The 22164-nt window shown below is 46.6% G+C and overlaps 1 protein-coding gene across 2 annotated transcripts in view; it reads left to right on the top strand.

Moving 5' to 3' along the window:
• The window catches only part of LOC146861727 (myb/SANT-like DNA-binding domain-containing protein 2), a 739320-nt gene that overhangs the window by 79479 nt on the left and 637677 nt on the right, over window positions 1–22164 (top strand). For both annotated transcript variants that reach the window (XM_085646104.1, XM_085646103.1), the window contains exon 2: window positions 8270–8528. In XM_085646104.1, the coding sequence (XP_085502230.1) occupies window positions 8270–8528 (259 nt within the window). The remainder of the gene's footprint in view (window positions 1–8269; window positions 8529–22164) is intronic.

Here is a 22164-nt window from a genome sequence, read left to right on the forward strand (position 1 = left end):
CCTCACCCCAAGGAGCATCTGTAAACTTCTGCTTCCAGCTCCCGCTGATTCTGTCTCTTATAGGCGCTATGAGGCCATACTATTGGCAGGGAGTGTCAAATGGTAGTATACGACTTTAAATAGAAATATAGCGGTGCAGGTACTCTCAACTTAAGAGTACCTGTTTGCCCCTGAGAAGTGCCAGTACTCTCCCATTAAAGTATTACTACATTTTATATAAAATCTTAAGAGACATTGATTTATTCTCATCTCAGAGGTGCCTGCGCATCGTTCATTCACCGCATGGGCACATCCAGGCGCTCGCTGTATTTGTACAGTTTCTCGCAGCACTGGCGGGAACAGCAGCGGGTTCAACAAAAGCTTTTACATATTGGTAAAGCATCGCCGCCTCCTTCAGCACGCGCCTACGTCAGAGTTGCCTCACGTCACAACATATTAGTCTAATGGCGAATAACCAAAGTTTGGAAACGATTGGCATTCCGATTAGATTACCGTAAACATGGCTAAGGTTGATCAGTAATTTAACAGGCAGTTTTGCTACTGCTGGTTGAAAGGGTGGTTCCCACCCGGGGAAGGGTTAATGCCACAGGTTCATTAAAAAAAATTAATAGGCCTGCCGACTCCGGAGGGTACCTAGTTTTGATTCCACCCCGTACCTCGTTCTTCCATCGCCTGACAGTTCCTGCCTTTATTTCACTCGTGCAGGTTTCCCTGAACCATGAATTTAATCTGTTGCAGCGTTCCTGTCTTTCTCTCCACCCTACCGCTTCTGACGTGCTCTCTCCCGCTGCGACTCAAAGTCCGATGATGAATAGTAAACCTGGGTCCCAATAACTTGAGTGCTGGTACCCACCACCTGCAAGCAACTACTGGCATAAATTAAGCACTGGTTGTCACCGAACTACTAAAAAAGGTGGCGCCAGTGCTTTAAATGGGCACACACTGCCCGGTACTTCTTTAGTTTGAAAGGGCGAGTACCGGAACTTCTCAGCACTGCTCCATTACCTTGTCCTCACTGTGGAAAGATCACGAGCTTCAAGCGAAGAGTGAAGAGGCAGGAGTAAGAGGGCGGGGGCAGCTAAAGCCCAGTTAATGAACAAGAGGAGAAAGAAGTGAATGCGACCGGCATCTGTGCAAATGCCAAAGTTACAACTTAAATGCGTCTTAAGGGGAGGGAGTGGATCGAGAAAGTAAACTGAGCTATTTATTAAAAAGCGATTCGGTCAGTGAGAGCGAAAGGAGGGCTGAATGAGAATGGGGGGGCAGGTGGGATGGGAGGGTATACAAAACAACATGCGAGATGCGTGGTGCGCGCGTGCTTGTGTGGCATCTGACAGATAACAGATGGCACACTGCGCGCCCTGGCTCGTAACCGCAAGCTGTAGGCCAGGGCGGATACATTTCTTGGGAAAGGCGGGACATGCACCCGCCTTTGCCCAATTGCGTGCAGTCTTTGCTCGCAAAACCCAATAGGAAAAATGCACAAAAAAGCACACGCACGAGCGTGTGAAAGTACTGAGTAAAGCTAGAAGCCCTTACAAAAAGTCTCGCAGTGCATGCGCACTGGCTCAGGCGAGACCTCAAAAATATTACTGGTAAAAAAGAACCTTGGATCTTGAGGACATCAGGAGTGGTAGTGAGTAAGAAGCGGTGGAGATTGGTAATGTATATAATAAATAGGAGTGGGTCTAATACACAGCCTTGCTTCACGCCTTTCATGATGTCAACATCTTCTGGCACTTCCCCTTTAGTGTTAATTCTGATTCTTGCTTTCATACCTCTGTGCAAGAATCCCAAACAGTGAACTAGTGCTTCACCCAGGCCAAGGGAAATTAAGGTGGACCACAGCTTTGAACGGTTTACACTGTCAAATGCTGTGGCCAAATCCATAAAGGCCAGGTATACTGGGCATTTTTTGGCTATAGTATATTTCCCAATGATTAACTTAAGGTTAATGCACTGCTCATCGTGCCTCTCTTAGGTCTAAAACCATACTGATTAGATTAAAGTATTGAGTTATCTTTAACCCAGTTCTTAATACGATTATATTGGGCCCTGCTAATTTTTTTTTATTCAATTGTCAATTAATGAAATGGGCCTATAGCAACTGTGCTGGGAACTGTCCCTCTTTTAAACAAGCATTGGCATAGCCAATAGGTCTTGCTTTTGGGACCTTTATAAGTATTTAGTTATGCAGCACGATATCCTTGGTGCAACAACATCAACTGTTGCATGGCTAAACACTTATAAGGTCCCAAAGGCGAGACCTATTGGCTATGCCAATGCTTGTTATTTTTTGTTCTTTGGGGACAGCGGGCTAGTGCCAGGAGGGTCAAGTGTGAGTGCCAGGGAGGTGTGGAGTGTATGGCAGGAGGGACAAGGGTGACTGTCAGGCCAAGGGGGTGAGTGTCAGGGCGGTGAAGGATATGTGCCAGGGAGGGGGAAGTATGAGTACCAGGAGGGTCGTGGGTGAGTGTCAGGGAGGTGACAGTTGAGTGTCACGGAGAGTCAATGCTGAGTGCCAGAGAGGGAGAAGGGTAAGTGCCAAGGGCGAGGGTTGACTGCCAGGCCAGAGGGGTGAAGGGTGAGTGACAGGGAGGTGAGGGGTGAGTGACAGACTGCAAACAGTAGTGAGCTGGGGTCTAGAAGGAGGTGCGGAGATCATCACCCGGTGTGTGCCAGGCTGGAACGCACCAGTGCCAGGTCAGACTTGGGTGGATGCAAGAACCTCTGAAAGGCGGGTGCCAGGTCACTCGTAACCTTAGTACAGTAGTGGGCTGGGCGGGCGCCACACCAGCGTGTGGAGGTGGCAAGACCGAGCCAGACTACTGAACTGCAGGGGTGCTAAGGGCAGCGAACAGTGCCGACCACATGGGTGACACTTTCCGACACGATTCGCTGTTCACAGAAGTACTGACACCAGCTCTTTCTGTGGCCATCGGTACCCTGCACACTCCAGCGACACCCCCCCCACACACAGAGCCGAGCTCACACATCGTGTGGCCCTGGCAGTGTGTAACCTAGTGCTGGGAGCCTCAGATTACCCAAGGGCACACTAACCCCCAGAGACAGTCACACATGGTGAAAAGTGTACAAGGCCAACATGTGAAACTGGTGTGCCACGGGAGCGCGTGCGCATGACTAGAAGTGCCTCGAAATGAGTGTGAGCAGTTAGTGGTGTGCACAAGAGAGGATCTCAAGTGTGCAACCTGAAAGGTGTACCCTTAGGAGAGGCTGCACGGCACTTAATTACTAACAGCAGCGCCCTGACACGAGTGTGCACCGCTAGGAACATGTGCAAGAAAACTCTGTGACGAGCTGTGCGCCCGAGGCAGTGTGGTGTTATAGAAATATATTACGCGCACGTATACCTCAGTGTGGAAGGCTAGAAAAATGTGTATGAGAAAAAGGCTAGAAACAAGGAGTCTTCAAGAGACACGTGTTTACGAGACATCTGCCTGTGTGATAATAAACAGAAAGAAGTACACCTCAGACGAGAATCAGAAACAAATGCAGGACAAACCTACAACAAGCAGCACCGACAGGCAGAACGAGGGCTCGAAGGGGTTAATCACGAGATGCAGCAAACACTGCCAGCTTTCAGCATGAATGGGGTCAGGCACTGGATATCTGCGGGGGGGGTGAGACACAGGGAGGGATTAAGAAAGGGGGCGATAGGATGGGCAGGGATGATGCAAAGTGACACTGAGGGTGGTGAAATAAGAGTAGGGTGAGGCAGGGGGCGAGGTGATGCACGAGTGAGATACGATGGGAAGGAAGCGAAACTATGAGGGGGAGAGTGGTGGGTGAAAGCGTGCAGGCGTGTGACAGGTGAGGGATAAGACTGAGGGTGAGGTGAGAGGGGGGGCGATGCTAGGCTGGGAGGTATGACAAGGTTGGGTGAGACAGCTGGTGGGGTGAGGCAGAGGGTGAGTGACGGAGGAGTGGGATATATGAGGTCGAAGGGGCGGAGAGACTACACACGGTGAGGATGTGAGGCTGGTGGAATGCAGGGAGGGAGTGTTAGTGGGCAGACAGTTTGTGGTGATGCAGGGGTGACACTTCGAGGGGGGGGCCGAGAGGAAGAGAGTGAGAGGAGGATGGGAAGAGACACCGCAGAGTGAACGCAGTAGTTTAATGCAGGTGGTGGGGGCTGTGAGGGTTCACGGCCACGGAGGGGTGGGGGTGCGAGGGGTGGGACTGTGAGGGTTAAAGTGACGAGAACGAATTTAAAGAAAGCATAAACAAGACGTGCGGCCGCGAGACGCGCTCTCTGGTGGGGGAGGAGCGGACAGACTAAATGCTGCGGGAAGAGCTTTAACAAGCTGGTAATCTCTGCAACCGGCTCACAACAGGCCAGCAACGCGTCCCTGGGGTGCAAATTAGAGGTACTGCGAAAATAAAGTCGGCCCTCTTACTTAATCTGCGGCAGAGGCTGTGAAGTCGAGAGTGCTTGCCAGCAGCCAGAGACCGAGGCTCAAAAATATGAACGTGAGGTCCGAGGTAGACGCCGGAGGAGCTGTTAAATGGCGACAGTTTTGGTGTTTAAAGCCTCCGGCATGGCGCAAGTGTGCTGTAGGGACCAGGAATCCATGCTGAAGCTAGCCAGAAGCTTTAACAAGCATTGGCATAGCCAATAGGTCTCGCCTTTGGGACCTTATAAGTGTTTAGCCATGCAACAGTTGCATAACTAAATACTTATAATGTCCCAAAAGCGAGACCTATTGACTATGCCAAGCGGACGTGCGGCCGCGAAAGTGAAAATAATCACGGTAAAGCACGGCGCGTGTGCCCGCGCACATGCACTGTAGCTCTAGGCTGCCCTGGGTGCACTTTTTGGAGCCCTCTCATTAGGTCTCGCCAGACCAGCACATGTGCTGGGTCAGGCGAGACCTAAAAACGAGCATTGGCCACGCGGCCGTTAAAGTGACGAGCGAGTTTAAAGCAAGCATAAACAAGACGCGTGGCTGCGAGACATGCTCTGTGGTGGGGGAGGGGGAGGAGCGTTGAAGCACGCGCTTAGAAGAGCAAGTGAGAGGAAAGCCAGATGGCGCCTGATTGTGCGCTGTAAGGGTGCCCACGAGCGATGCGAGGAATGCGCGTTACTGTGTGAGTAACCGCACGCTCTAGGCCACACAAAAAGCTAAGGTCGGCTTTTTAAAGCCCACTCACTAAATGTCTCGCCAGTGCCGCACATGCGTTGGCTCAGGCGAGACCTAAAAATGGGTATTATGATGGAGGTGGACCAAGTTGCAGGCAGAGGGGCGAAAGCAAGACTATTAAAACATTCAGCAATAAAGGTGCCCAAAACTCGGGATTTTGCTTCAGGAGGTCAATTGGAACCCCATCACACTATGGTGCAGGGCCTCCTCTAACTCTTCCAGAGACAATTGTACTGAAATATGGTTGATGTCAGACATAATGTCGTTGGTAAAATATGCGTCCCGTTCCTGATTTGAAATTTTACAATTAATCCTTGACTCTTAATTGCTTTGATTGTTTCATCTCTTTAACAGCAGCCCAGAAAAGTTTACTATTCTTAATATTTGTTGTGTCCCATTGTTGATCAAGTAATGCCGCTTTCCTGGTAGTTATGGCCCGCTTATACTGCTTGATGGCTTCATCCGCGATTAAGGAGTTCTTTGGGAAAGCCTTAAGGGCCTATCACAGCTGTTGATTGGCAGTGAAGCACTCCCGATTGAACCATCATGAACTACCAGTTAGTTCGCAGGTTGGTACCATCAACTCTTTTTTGATTTTGTCACAAAGATGGACGAAGGCTACAGCTGTCGGCCTCAGTAGAGCATGTCTGCACAAGAGGGAGGTTTTCATTAATCGCTTCCCGAAATAAGTGCTCAGGTGCTACGGCTCTCCATTTTAACCTTGGCCCATCTGAAGAGGAGTCAAGATGGCAAGCCCCGATCTCCCTGTTAAATAATGGTTTGGGAGCTAAGACAAAATGCGTTTCAATAGGATTCAGGTAGCTGTATCAAGAGGAAATCACTTTGCCATGTAATAGAGATTCTACAAAATGGGAGGATAAAAAAATATATAATCTATTGTAGATGCCTGCCCTTGGCTCTTAAAAGTGGGGGGTGCTACAGTGTAGCTGTGGGCGGTGTCTATGAAGTTTACAGTGTCGTGGGTGGCCAATAATGAGGCCAGCTCACCCCCTCTTGTGTTTGGACTATTGGGTTCGGCAGTGTCCTCCATGGAGTTAGAATAAAGAGTCCTTATCTGAGGGTGAGAAAGAGACAAGTCTTGCATTAACCCCTTCGGAGCTGCGGGCGGCCCCCGGCCATCCCATGTGACAGTGGGCGGGTGCGGAGGACGGCCGTGGGCGGGCCAAACACTGCCCACTGATTAAAACGCCTGCACCACGGCGGAATTCGCGCCACGGTCAATGGGTTAAAGTCGCCCCTTATACAAAACCCCACAATCTGGCTACTATCAACTGTGATTTTCTGAAGAGCAGAGTTGTTCTCAAATAGAGATATAAACTTCGTGTTAGGCATAGTAGTAAAATCACTGTTATACAAATTGGTTAAGTATAATGTCCGTCCTCATTTGTACCTTATGGTCAAAACGTTGGCATCCACTATATCATGGGCCTTCGCGCTACCTCCATCCTTGATATTCAACCATGTTGCTAAACTTCCTATTGCGTGCCCAGTCTTTGATTGGAATGCTGGATTATGAAAGCAGACTCAGCCATTTATGTGTACATCGTTTCTTAGCCAAGTCTCCTGGAAAATCATTCTGTCATACTGGGCGATAAAGGTAAGCCAGTCGGGGCATGATATATTGGATTGTAACCCAGCTATGTTCCAACTCAATATTTTTAGTGTAATATCTATGTAACCATCTGTTACACTAGAACCTGTTGTATTCTTTAGGGCAGGAACTGAATGTGACTCAGTAATAGCTGAGCCAATCCTATCGACTGCGATAGGTCTCAGTCAGTCCAATTCTTCTAAACCCTCTAGTCTTGCAAACCTGTTTCCCACTGTAAGGCGTGGAAAGGGGGCAAAGGACTTAGAGTCGAGGGTTTATAGAAGTAGTCTGGAGAGAGGCAGCAAATATTTGTTGCTGAACTGTAACTAACTTCCTGTTGTCTTAACAAATTGTGTGAGTAATGGTCTTCGAAAGTTAACCACAATAGTCACCTGCAAATGTTTTCTCAGAACCACCAATCCAACCCACCCTTTTGGATCATAAGTATATCAGTACTGTGGGTAAGGTTAAAACCTTTGTGTTTGAGGAGCCAATCAACACTTTTCGTTTTTTATTTCCTCCCAGGATTCTCTTTGATTAGGCCTCAATGGTGGCATTCCTGCCAGGACTACCCCGTAGGGACAGGCTGCCAGAGGGAGATCCATGATGTCTTAAGTTCTCCATAGCCTCTCGAGATTCAGTTGCGCAAAGTGCATTGCTGCTACCTGAATGAGCGCTAGGACCTGTACTGTGGTTAGTGCAAGTGGAGTTGGAAGAATCTGCATCCTTTTTCGAGGGGATTGGGGCTTATTGGTCTACTGTCTCTTGTGAGGTTGCATATGTTTGTTGAAACCGATGGAACCGATCTCTGCTGTTTACCCAAAATGCTGACAGCTTGAGCAGCATTGAAGGATCTTTGTAAAGCTGACATGAGATAAAAGTGGAACATGGAGTGCTTGAAGAGGCAGAGTACTGGTGGTGCGGTCAGTATCTCTGTGTACGCTGTGTGGTTTAAATGGCCAACCGGTAAGATCTATTTTCCTCTCAAGAGCAGTCAATTGCTCCAAAAGTGGTTTTAACTTTTCCCCCAGAATGTCGCTAAGTCTGTTTCACAAGACTTCACAAAAAGAAGGATCCGCTTGTGGAGGGCCTGGGATTGCACTTCTAGATGTAATAATAACGCTATGCATTGTCTGTGGGTCTGATTGCGGCTTCAATTGTGGGACTTTTTCCGACCGGGTGGATCAAAAAGTTGATTATGCGGTTTCATTTTGCTAGTTTTTCATGTTTTAACCTGCACAGGAACATTGTTGGTTAGGGAGTCCATTAGTATTTTTGTCAAAGATGTGTGATTTTCTGTTTTTTGTTTAAACATGCTTCACAATCAATCTTGTTCAATTCAAAAGTGATTGGTGTAAAAATACAATTAAAAAATTTGTCACAAATGTTTTGAATCAGTAAATTTAAGTTATATAATTTAGAAATTGTTGCTGCAGATGTTACTGGAAAGGATTACAAATCTGGCTAATGTTAATTTGTGTAATTTTGTTTTTAGACTCTTCGCCGGTGTTATAGCCGGGTGAAAGAACATGGTGTTGGGAAACGAAAGAGCAGCTACACATTTGAGCAATTGGAACAGGTGTTTGGTCAGGGTGGCTGGGACTCCAAACCCTGCACACCTGTACTCATTAATAGCAGTGGTTTATACCAGGAGGTTGAATCAGACAGCAGCACAATGGAGGAATTTTCACAAGAAGACTGGGGAAATCACAATCAAGACCAGCAGGGTTTCCAAACAGGAGACCCTGATATAGGTAAGAAGTAAACCTTTTGAGCTTGAGTATTCGATTTTGACAGGATATTGTTACTACAATGCCAAAAGATCCCGTAGGGTTGTGTGCACAAGCAAGAAAACATTTTGTTTTTATAATTTGCAGTCTCAGAGTTAACAGTATTCAATTAAAACACTGCGGAAGACCAGTGTGTATTTGGTTCTTCAAGGGATTAAAATACTGATTTGCTAAGCAAGAGCAACAAAGCGGTTTCTCTGGATCCGGCTGTTCAGTAGTAATAGATACACCATAGTATATTTCAACCTGCCGTCAGTCAGCACTTTTCTTGGACCTTAGAATCCGGCTGTTCAGTAGTAATCGATACACCATAGTATATTTCAACCTGCCGTCAGTCAGCACTTTTCTTGGACCTTAGAAGCTGTTCTCCTCACCATTATTAAATTACAACTTTTCTTGACCGCATTTGAAACAAGACTTATTTTTGTTCTTTTTTTTTCTTCAGACGAAACATCAGAGGCATTAATTCCATTTTCAAAAATCTTATTTTCTCCAAGAGGCAAAAGTAGCATGTCTGTTTCAATATGAATTAAAGCGAACCCTATAACATTACTTTAAGGAAGACCTTAAAAACGTGGCTCCTTTCTGAATGAAAACTCTGGACCCTCATAGTCGCCCGTTTTTGTGCGCATTTTAATGCCAAGAGACTCATGGTGAAAGTGATAGTGTGTTACAGACAACCACAAATACACACCAGTATTTACTTTTGAATCACTTTAAAAACATTAATTATTTAAATGCTGCTGATGGAGAAAATTGTTATAGTCCGCAACGTGTCTAGCGTTGTAATAAGTATTTGCTGTGGGGCACCTTAAGCGCAGATTGGCATGCGGTCCCTTCAGCCTCCAAAAGGTTTGTGATTGACCACATACCGGAACAAAAAGATCTCAGTTACTTAGATTTTCATTGACAGTCATGTTATATTCCATATAGGTACCCCATTATAGGCTTGGGTAACCTCCTAACCTTTCACCTATATTCTTCCCTACATTACACACAACGATTCTTAGGGACTGACCTTTTACCTAGATACGACACTGCACACAGAACGCGGGATTTTCCCTGGTAAAAGCCTCCTACATTATGCATGAGGGTTCTTTGAAACTCTGCAGGTCTGCCATCTCCTGTATAATAACTATGTATAAAGTTCATTCCCGTCGTCATCCTAAGTCCGACAAGTGGCACAGCATGGTAGAACTCCCGGGGAAACCTTTGGGTATATAAACATCACATCTTGCTAAGACAAACAGAAGAGAACTAGGACTTCCATGCCGACACACTGACGCGAGACACTGACACCCCTGCATGCCGATACTCCAGCTCGCAGTGGTCTAACATCCCTTGCAGGGTGTCCAATTCAAGACCAAGACTGGGTCCCACAGTCCTTCTCTTCAGGTAATGGGGTTGACTTTATCCCAAGGGGGATTCTTAGCTTAACACCTACACACATGCTAGGCACACTTAGGTACATCTAGTTAGGATTGCATAGTAGGTATTTTATATACCTGCTTGTATTCATGGTTCTAACATGATGGTAGAAATCAACCATCCTTTTACTTTCCTAGTGCTTCTAATCATTTAGTGCTTCTAATCATTTGTATCTGTTAGTGTCTAATGGTTGTTTCAGCACACCTATTTTACACTAGAATGATGAATGTTCAATAAATGTTTATTGAAAACCGTCCATATCGTTTATTCTGTGTATAGCTCTGAAACTGAGTAAGCACGAGTGACTGAGCGAACAGTACTGCACTGTTTCCACGGTCCTGAGAGATCAGGGTTGTCGTGTTCGAAAGTTGCCAAGAACTATTCTGTCCTTGGTAAGAGGGGTTTCTAGTGACACTGTGATCTAGCTGGAATACAGGCTAACCTACCCGGTGGGGGTGTCTAAAATCAGTCTTACACCAATCCTACAGTGTATGTTGTCTAAACGCGCAGATCCTATATAGGTTTTAGAGAAACTACACAACATGGTGCCTGCCAACGTTAATTGGGTACTTATGTAACGGTCAAATCTAAGTAGTTTAGGCGTGCTATTTTCAGAGACCCCTACTCACAAATCATCAGACGTCTGGAGTGGGAGGGAACAAAAATCCGCCACAGCTGAGTAGGCAAATCCTATATACTGGCTGTTGGTTAATCAAGCTTGAAGGACATATTGCATAAAACCTTTATCCAAGTACCCTTTGGGGGGGGAGGGGGGGGAAACACAGATCAATTCTTCTAACTAAAAACATGGCTGAGCTAGAAGATGTTGTGCGTGCACTACATAAGACAGTCCAAGATGAGGAAGATGCAGATGCAATACAACTTCCTGAGAACGTTAGAAATGCCATTACCCTAAAACTAGCAGCATATGGGTTATCACAAGGGGTGGGCAAGTACCTTTCGTGATTGAGGCACACTAATCCTATAGAGCAGAGGTATTCTATTCATGGGTTAAATTCCCCCAATCAGATGCACGAACAAACACATTTCATTATTATTTGGAGGATGATATACCAGACATTAAAGTTCAGCTCACCTACCAGGAGCATACAAACTGGTTTAAAGGCGCCCTTAACGATACTAGAGCTAAAGTAAGACTCTGTCCGCTTGGAAGAGACGGAGCAACATGGCCAGTTCTAGAGGCCTATACAACACATCCAGAGATTGACACAATGCCAGTAGGAGACTTGTGTATACCAACAGGACCAATTCAAATATCCACAACTAAAATAACACCACAAACATTACACACAGTAATGGGCAAGTTGCCCACAAAACGTGAACAAATGCCATTCTGGTTAGCTAAAAAATAACACAGCTGGAGGCAGTATTTCCACACACCAGCCCACAAAAAAAACACAAAATGCTAACAATCTGCTTGCCCATGGGGATAACCCCCCAGATAGAGGATTGTACCACTTGGGGTACAGTCTTCGCTGCCATATATACCAGAACTCATGGTATCCCCGCATTAGTAGTAATACCAGATGTATTAAGACAAATACAGAACAAGTATGGAGCAGAACCTGCTCTGAACTTAGGGATGGAATTACTAGGTAATTTGGCCCAGGTATCAACTATAATCTTAGCAAACATTAAAAGGGGAGGCACCAGCTTATGCAGAATTAGGTAGAGACATTGTTTTTCTTTTTTTTAGATTTTTCAAAATCTTTTTTGACAAATTCAATAAAATCAGAATACATTTTGCATCAGATCAGAGCATCGTACACAGTAGGTTATTAGCCGAATATAACAGATGTAATGAAAGAGTCAAATTCCGTGAGGCACTGCTACAGCACCATAGTTGACACATTTGCTAAAGGAGGTGGGGACACCTCTGTAAGGATGGGGGCAAGCACGATCAGGAGGGGAAACTGGGTTAGAGGGAGGCAGTTACTGACCAGCACCGGCGGCCGCCGCGGGCGGAGTGCCGGCGGCGAGCATGGGGGAGGCAGCACGGCTCAAAGGAGGTCGGGAATGAAGATATGTCACTAAGGGCCCCCATATGTCAATTGGGCGAATCTCGCGGGAAATAAGTCCCATAATTAAGATAGCAAGGTCTGGCATCTCAAGGCGTCTTCAAGCCAGTGAGCAAACTGGGGCGCCGGTCTGCGACCCCAGCACATGGCCACCCTACGCCTAGCCAGGACGAGCAGCATTGCGATCAGGCGGCGAGAAGCATCCGGGCAAAATTTAACAAAGCCTAGCAGACACAACGGTGGATCGGGCTGAACCGGTGCAGAGGTAATCTCGGAGATGGCGCATACCACCAGCCAGATATCTGACACTTTAGGGCACAACCACACTAGATGAGCAAAATCCGCGGCAGGGGCGGTGCAACGCATGCAACTATCGTTAAGTAGGAGTCCTAGTTTGTGGAGCTGAGCAGGAGTGCGGTATAGTCTATGCAAGTATTTGAAATGGATAAGACGGAGCCGGTAGTTTGGTGACAGTTTCTTCGTCTGATTGCAGCAGTAGAGCCAGTCAGCCTGGGCGATATCCATGCCCAAGTCCTCGCCCCATGCCAGGCGTGTGCGATCCGTGGAGATGGAGGTGGACGATAAAGTGAGGGCGTATAATTTAGTGACTATTTTATGAGGAGTAGGGGATGTATATATGAAATCAAGAGCAGGCATCGAAGGTGGAGGCTGGGGGAACGTAGGATGCAACTGCCTACATATAGCACGCAACTGATAAAAGAGTAAAGTGCCCAATGGACCAGAAGAGGTGGGAAGAGAATAGAACGTGTCACCGGGATAAAGATCTGCCAATGTCGTCAGACCTTAGCGGGAGGCGTGCTTAGACATACCGGTTGGTTGGAGAGGGGGAAAGGCAGGATGCCGTACAATCAGCATAGCGTGAGCCGATGGCATCGGGGCGTTGGAGAGTTGTCGCAGTCTGGACCAGGCCCTGCGCAGGGTCTCGACTGTGTCCACCTCTGCACGCGGGCGACTCACCGGGGCAAACAGGGCAGTAGTCAGCGGCCAGGGAGATGCGATGTCAGTCTCCACAGCCACGTGTGGTTGATAAGGAGAGGGGTGAATCCAAAAATGCAGAAACCTGGCCTGGGCACTTAAGGTGTAAAGCTTAAAGTTAGGCGCGCCCATACCACCTACCAACATGGGGAGAATGAGGATATCGTACGCAATCCTGGGCTGCTTGCCGGCCCAGACAAGAGAGATGATCAAGGCGCGAATTTTTCGAAAGAAATGGACGGTGAGGAGAATGGGGATATTTAAAAAAAGGTAGAGTAATTTCGGGAGAACCACCATCTTGGCAATGGCTATACGGCCAGCAAGGGAAAGTGGGAGCCGATTCCAATGTGGAATTTTAGACTCCAGCCAATCCACCGCACGCCCAAAGTTGGCCCTCCAGAAGTCGTCCAAGTCCCTACTCAACCAGATACCTAGGTAGCGGGTGGGGCCAGAGGCCCAAACGAAGGGAAAATCCGGCGTAAATGATTTGATGGCATCCGTAAGAGGGAACAACACCGACTTGCTCCAGTTCACCTGTATGCTGGACAATCCACCGAAACGTATTACCTCACGCACAAGAGGGCTGAGATTGTCTTGGGGGTTGTGTACATACAATGTGATGTCGTCAGCATACATGGAGACCAGGAGGGAGCTGGCCGAAAAACCTATACACCTCTGAGTATGATGCTGCTGTAGTCTGGCCGCGAGAGGCTCCATTGCAATGGCGAAGAGCATAGGTGATGGGGGGCATCCTTGCCGAGTGCCGCTTTTAATCAAGATAGGATCCGATTGCTGACCATTGATTCGAAGACTAACAGAGGGGCGAGTGTAGAGAAGAGAGAACTTTCGTATGAACATATTGCTAAATCCCAGACCTGGTAGAAGAAAAAATAGAAAGGGCCATTCAAGCGTATCGAACGCCTTAGTAGCGTTGAGAAGAGTGGCCACAGCGGGGAGACTGTGGTTGATTTGATGAAGAACCGAAAAAGTAGTCCTGAGGTTATGCGAGGTGGCCCGGCCAGGGATGAAACCAGACTGGTCGGGGAGAGCAATGAGGGGCATGAGGAGAAGAAGGCGGGAAGCCACTAATTTTGCAAAAATGTTATTGTCAATATTAATGAGGGAGAGGGGGCAGTAGCAATCGTGCCAGTCAGCTGGTTTGTCCGACTTGAGTAGTAGCTTTATCACCACCTCACGGAGTGACTGAGGCCATTATCGAAAGAATCTTTATACATGGCGGCCAGATGTGGTTCTAAGAGCGATGCGAAAGTCTTATAGAAAGAGGCTGGAAGACCATCCAGACCGAAGGCCTTATCACTAGATAAGATGTTTATGGCAGTGAGTATCTCCTCCTTGGTGAAGGGCTCGTCTAAGAATTTCCGATGATAATCCTCCAACCAATTGAAATATTGGTTTCAAAATATTGTTCAAAGGCCTTACGCGAGGGAGGGGAGCCAGCAGTGTAAAGTTGCGAGTAATAGTCCGTGAAACGAGCCTTGATTTCCAAAGGAGAGGTGGTTCTAGTGGGGCCACCATCTCAGAGAGCCGTAACGTATCATGCAGCACAGGGAGGGCTTAGAAGGTTGGCTAAGGTCTTTCCAGGCCGATCGCCTTCTCCGAAGCGACAGGCTCGGGCTTCTCTGTCCAGGAAGGCAAGTTCTCTGTCGGCCTCTTCAGTAAATTCAGTATGCTTTTTCCTTAAGAGCGCGAGGGTCCTGGGCCTGGGGTGGGCCGCTTGGGGGGCATCCAGAGCCCTTATTTCAGTTTCCAGCTTATCCAATGTAGTACGGGTGGAACGGCGGACACCGGCCTGTTTGTTTGGAGATGCACTCGCCCCGTATTACTGTTTTGAAGCCTTCCCACAGGGTGGAAGCAGAATCCACCGAACCTACATTTAAATCAAAATAGTTGGTGATCGCTGTTTGGATCTCGTCGCAAAAGACGGTATTGCGGAGTGCATTCGGAGGGAGCCGCCATGTGAATGCACGCTGTGGAGAGTGAGGGAGTCGGAGACCAATTTGAACCGGACCATGATCTGAGAATGTGCGTGCCATATGAGAAGCAGAGGTGAGCCAAGTAAGGACATTTGGTGAGGTGATCCATAAATCAATGCGTGACCAGCAGCCCCGAGCACCAGTGACACAGGTGCCCTCACGGGCATCGGGCCACACATGATGCCAGGCATCATATAAAGAGTTGTCCGTAAGTATGGACTGAAGTACTTGGGTAGAGACAGTTTGGGAGCTGGAGCGATAAAACCTCAACTAATGGGTGGTCCAGAAAAGGATAACTTCAAGCAAGCACCTGCTTCTTCAAAGAAGAAATGGGATAATAACAAGCAACAAAAGACTAAAGAGAATAGATCTCAATCCAGAGGTAGGTCTTCTCAACAGGAGGTATAATCTTAGGAATAGGGACATTAGAAAACCTGATGGGTATCAGGACACTGATGCACGTTGCTCTTTTTCCTTTCAGGGTTCATAGTAAAAGTCAGAGAGGGAAGGACGGTCAGAACACAGACCAGAACAAAGACAAGAAGAGCGTACAATGTGCCAGAGACACACAACGTGCTCCTGATTACACTTCAAAGAAAGAAGAAAAACCAAAGTCTGCAACCTTTGCCTCTCGCCAGAGCATGAAGAAAGGATTGCCAAGCCTGCGCGTCTTCTCGCTCTAAAAAGACATCGGTGATCGCTGGGCTCGTTGACATGTTATGGCTCAACAGGCTTCACAGGTGCCACACGACATCTTCAACGAGGGTCCCGATGTTCCAGAGGCAGAAGACTCGGAGGATCTCGACATCGTTTCGGAAGCCTATGACTCCGACGACCACATCACTCCAGGTCAACGAGTGAGTACAAATGCCCCTACCCCGGCACCCTTAGAAAAGTAGGCGGCTCCAGTCAAAACTTCGCCTGAAGGCCTTAGTCGAGACCGAGGGAAAACTTCAGAAGCCCTGCCTTCAGGCCCGGCTCCGAAGACAAAGGAAAAGCCTTCTGGCAGCTCTGGACCGAACAAGCCGCATATCAGTACCCAGAAAACACAGTCGGTACCGAAATCTGGAATACACCCTACTCCCATTACACACAAAAAGGCCTTGGCATTGAACTCTTCGGCACCGAAAGACCATAAGGCCTTGGATCCGAACAAACATCGACAGCCTTCGGACCCGAAAAAGATTTCCGACTCGACATCCAAGCCAAAGGAGCACAAAACCTCGCCTACGGCTCCAGAGCAGAAATCCAAACCACGTTTGTAACTGAAAAAATCGGCACCAAAAGGAGACAACACAGAGGGAGAACTATCTAAACCAGATCCTATTGATCCAAAACAAAAGACATTGCATGTGGACCCTAAAACAGGCCACATTGTCAGCCTCCCAACAAAGAAGAGGAAATTGGATACCTCGCACACTCCTGAGGTACCTGTCAAGAAAAAAGACTTCGCAACTTCCCCCCTGAGACTCTCTTCTCCTGTTCCTCCTATTAAACATTTGTCTGCTACAAACTCTCCCATACTCTCCCCATGCTCACCCTTACCACAGGATGAGGATGATTTAGGGGGCGGGGGTGCACACCATAATGACCCCTTAGATGACCCTGATGATGACACTACTATACCACAGGTTACATGGGCAGAATATAACGATCCTTCAGATCCTCCAGACTTTCCTGATCCAGATGCATACCCAACAAGACCATCTCCCCCCAGATGACAATATAGGGTTCAGTCAGCTTATTAATAGGGCTGTGTAATATCATGGTGTTCAACTGCATTCAGACCCCATGGAAGAGGACTTCCTACTGGATACTTTTGCCCAGTCACAAAAGACAATACATACATTGCCTATGCTCAAAGGTGTCATTAAACATGCACCTGACATATTTAAAGACCCTGTAAGGACCAGGATTCTCAATCCTAGAATCGATTTAAAAAAATATATATATATATGTAAACCTGCCCCTAACGATCCCGCCTACATTAAAGGACCACTCCCTTTAGATTCTCTGGTAGTGTCCAATGCAAGGAAACAGGCTAATTCACAAACCTCTGGTGATGCTCCACCTTACAGACTAAGAGTCTAAACTGATAGACGCATCAGGCAAACAAGTTGCCTCCCAAGCAGTCAATCACTGGAGGATAGCTAATGCACAGACACTACTTGCCAGATATGACAGGGCTCACTACTAGGAGCTTGAAGACCTAATTCAACATTTGCCTGACCAATACAAAGCCAAGGATCTGGTCCAGGCGGGCAAGTTAATTACAAATGCATCAATCAGATGTGCCCTTTGACCCAGCTTCTAGATCTATCAACACTAGTGTCTTACTACGCAGACATGCATGGTTGCGCATTTCTGGTTTTAAACAGGAAGTGCAATCAACAATCTTAAATCAGTCATTCGATCAAGAACACCTGTTTGACCCAGCTGTAGATACAGCTTTAGAAAAAATGAAAAAAGATACAGACTCTGCAAAATCTATGGGAGCGTTACAATCTCAAACACGAGGCTCCTTTTGTCGCTCCTTTTATAGGGGTGGATCAAAAAACATTAGTACAGACACTACTTTCGCCTCCTACAAAAGCCCCACACAAACATCCCCCTACAAGGGATATTTTAGAGGTGGCTACAGGGGAAATAACTAAGGGAGAGGCCGAGATAACAACAATCGAACCTCCCCCACTACCAAACAATGACTTCCCTCCGCTCCCTCCCGACCATTCCACTCGGAGGAAGACTCTCACAGTTCCTACCTGTCTAGAACTCAATCACTACAGACAGGTGGGTAAGACAAATTATCCAGTATGGTTACTGCCTGGAACTTACCGAGAATCCCCCAAACATACCGCCCAAACAATGTCCAATGTCCACGGAACATCTAATGCTCCTGAAACAGGAAGTTCTCTCATTGCTTCAAAAGCAGGCAATAGAACCAGCATCAAGGTACAGGAGTTTGCTCCCTTTACTTACTCATTCCCAAAAGAGACAGTACTCTCAGGCCAATACTGGACCTCAGAGCTCTCAATATCTACATTCAGTCAGATCACTTTCACATGAGCACTGTTCAACAGGTCCTTCCACTGCTTCAACAAGGCGACTTCCTTGCCCCTCTAGATCTCAAGGACGCCTACTTCCATATTCCTATGCATCCTGCTCACAGGAAATATCTAAGGTTTACAGTGGACGGTCAACACCATCAGTTCAAGGTTCTCCCATTCGGAGTAACCACAGCACCGAGAGTCTTCACAAAGTGTCTGGCGGTGGTAGCCGCCCACTTACGGAGACAACAAATTCATTTGTTTCCATACCTGGACGACTGGCTGATAAAAGCCAAGTCATACAACCAATGTGTTCATCACACTTACCAAGCAATTCATCTACTCCACAATTTGAGGTTCAGCATTAACCTCACCAAATCACATCTCAAGCCCTCCCACATACATCATTATCTAGGAGCCACAATAGACACTTCCAAAGCTCTTGCATACCCCAATCCAGCCAGGATAGCCAGTATGCAAACCCTCATCACAAAATTTCAACCCCCAACACTCCCTACCAGCTCAAGTGTTCATGCAGCTCATAGGAATGATGTCCTCTTGCATTTTCATAGTACCCCATGCAAGACTGCAGATGCGCCCTTTACAGGAATGCTTAGCACGTCAGTGGAACCAGGCTTGAGGTCAACTTTCAGATCTGGTGTTGGTGGACAGCTGAACACATCGCTCTCTGCAGTGGTGGAACACACAAAACCTTTCCAAAGGGCAGCCGTTCCTAGACCCAGTTCCACAAATAGTGCTAACAGCGGATGCATCACTCACCGGCTGGGGAGCCCATCTCCTAAACCACACCATTCAGGGCAGGTGGACCCCTCAACAAAAAGTGCTCCACATCAACCAGCTAGAGTCACTAGCAACCTTTCTGGCATTAAAATCATTGCAGCCACATCTCACCAACAAAACTCTTTGTCCGCACAGACAATATATCCACAATGTATTATATACAAAAACAAGGAGGAACACATTCTTTGCAGCTTTCTCAACTAGCGCAAAACATATGGAGATTGGCCATCCCACAAAAGATATACCTTCTAGCAGAACATCTTCCAGGGATACTCAATCGGATTGCGGATCTGCGCAGTCGTCAGACAGCAGCTACACGAATGGGAACTTCATCCTCAGGTTCTTCACCCATTCTTTCACATGTGAGGCCATCCAAACATAGATCTGTTCGCCACACGTGCAAACGCAAAATGCCCAACCTTCACCACCAGGTATCCACACCCATTGTCCAAGGGCAATGCGATATGGATGAATTGGTCAGGCAGATTTGCGTACCCTTTTCACCACACCCATTTATTCCATTAGTAGTGCGCAAGCTCAAACAGTCTCTCAAAATAATCCTAGTTGCTCCAACATGGGCCCGGCAACCATGGTTCACAACACTTCTGGAACTCTGTCGTTCCACACCAAAAACTACACCTCTCCCCAAAGCTTCTTACACAGAACCATGCAGAGATAAGGCATCCAGATCCAGCTCAACTGAACCTGGCAATCTGGCTCCTGAAGTCCTAGAGTTCCGTTACCTCAACCTCCCACCGGACTGTATGAATATTATTAAAGAAGCTAGACGCTCTACTACCAGAGCTTGCTATGCAGCCAAATGGAAAAGATTGGTCATTTACTTCAATAACAACAAAATTGACCCACTAGATGCTTCAATTCAAAATATCATTTGCTACTTACTGCATCTACAAAGATGTAATCTAGTATACACGTCCATAAGATTACATCTTGCGGCTATTGCTGCTTACCTACAAAACAGAAATCATTTGTCATTATTTTGGGTACCTGCTATTAAAGCGTTCATGGAAGGCCTTAAAAGAATAATTCCTCCCACAATACCACCCTCTCCAGTGTGGAATTTAAACATTGTCCTTACTAAACTCATGGGTCCTCCATCTGAACCTTTACACAAATGCAAACTGCAGTTCCTTACATGGAAAGTAGCTTTCCTAGTCGCAATACCTCTCTGAAGAGTAAGTGAGAGCCAGGCTTTAACCATACAAGAACCATTCTTACAAATACATCATAACAAGGTGGTTCTTAGAACAAATCCCAAAATTCTTCCCAGTGTAATCTCGGCTTTCCATCTTATCAATCAGTGGAATTACCTGTCTTTTTCCCAAAACCAGATTCTGTATCAGAAAGAGCTCTTCACACACTGGATGTCAAAAGAGCTATACTCTATTACATTGACAGAACTAAACATTTTAGAAAAACAAACCCACTGTTTGTAGCTTTCTTACCACCTCATAAAGGAAACCCCATCTCAAAAGCTGGCATTGCTAGGTGGATAGTCAAATTCAAATATGCTACCACAAAGCAAAGCGCACATTAACAGTTCCCCCTAGAGCACATTCAATGCACAAAGTAGGGGCTTCCATGGCATTCTTAGGGAATATTCCCTTAGATGACATTTGTAAGGCAGCAACATGGTCTATGCCACACACCTTCACCAAACACTATTGCATTGACGTGCAGGCAAAACAACAAGCTTCTGTAGGCCAGGCTGTTCTTAAAACACTTTTTCAGATCACTGCAACAGATGCAGGTGACTACCGCTAGGGGAGAGTACTGCTATATAGTCTATGCATAAGTTTATATTCTGCAGCTCATATACCTCGAACGGGAAATGCTACTTACTAGTATGCATCTGTTATTGGCATGTAGAGCTGCAGATTGACATACGCCCACCCGCCTCCCCGGAACCTTTATCTGTTCCAGTGTTATCTTACTTAGATACATTACACATGGACATCTTTTCTGTTTCTTACAAACTCTTATCATTTCCCATCATGGCGAAAAACAATCTAAAGATGGAGTCGATGCCCATGCGCACTATCGTCCAAGGAAGGAGTTACCTATCTCGTGACTACAAAGACTTCTTCCAAGAAACCAACAAACTGCAATCATCTGAGCCCAACACCAGGTGGTGATCTATGCACAAGTCTGTCATTCTGTAGCTCTACATGTCAAGAACAGATGTATACTGGTAAGTAGCATTTTCCTTTAAAAAGAAGAAACTAGCCGGTCTTAAGATTAGACATGCCCAGAATATTGAGGACTCCACTACTGAACGGGGAATGGGCTCTGGCGATGCTCGACTGTGCAGCAGAAGGAACAATAGCTCGCCAGAACCTGATGGAATTTCTGGTGACAGCAGAGCTGAATGAACATATCACGGTGGAAACACCTGATACTAGGGTGAGCATCTCACATAAGTTACATGAAATCACACTCCAACTGGAGGGGGACAATCCCAGGATAATTAAAGGTCTTTTTTGGATGAACTTAACTTTTGGCTATGACATACTTTTAGCTGAAAGAGATTGGCCCGCTGAGATTGTTATGGGATGCCCAAAAGGAGAACCGGTAATTATGCCGGCTTTTTCGACCTTGTTCCCCAATACTTTAACCATATATATGCACTGGAGTGGGCGGTAGTCCTTGCTCCAGCACTATATTGTAATCCTGTTGGGTGGGATGAAGAGTCAACCCACCACGTAATACCATTAAAGTCTACTCCAACTCCACAGAGACAGTATCCAGTTAAGGAAAAAGCTAAAAAAAAAAAAAAACAGGTCGGGGAGATCTTAGATCAACTTGAATATCAGCGGGTGATTGAAACTTGCACCTCTTCAATGAATAATCCTTTGTTTCCTGTGATTAAACCTGACAATACATATCGTCTTGTTTAAGACCACAGACATCTGAACTCCTGCAGAAAAACGTTTTCAGTCCAGAACGAGCACAGTGCCGCACTAATGAATAACGTTGTGCGAAAAATTCAAAAACCTAGATATCTCAAATGAATTTTTCTGCCAAAATATAGCGCCTGAGAGCAGATGTTTGACAGCATTCTTGGCGCTAGGGTCACAGCGGCAATTTTGTCGGCTCCCCCACAGGTGTAAGAACAGCCTGGGGCTATTCTCAGATAGGGTAACTGAGTTACTTCAGAATCTGGATGAAGAGGCATTGTCCTATGTTGATGATATTTACCTGACAGATGATGACCTAGATGAACACTTGACTAGGATGAGCACCATAAATGTGGGATTTGCATCTGAGGGCTGCA

The sequence above is a fragment of the Triturus cristatus genome, chromosome 3_1, assembly GCF_964204655.1.
Source record: "Triturus cristatus chromosome 3_1, aTriCri1.1, whole genome shotgun sequence".
NCBI lineage: Eukaryota > Metazoa > Chordata > Amphibia > Caudata > Salamandridae > Triturus > Triturus cristatus.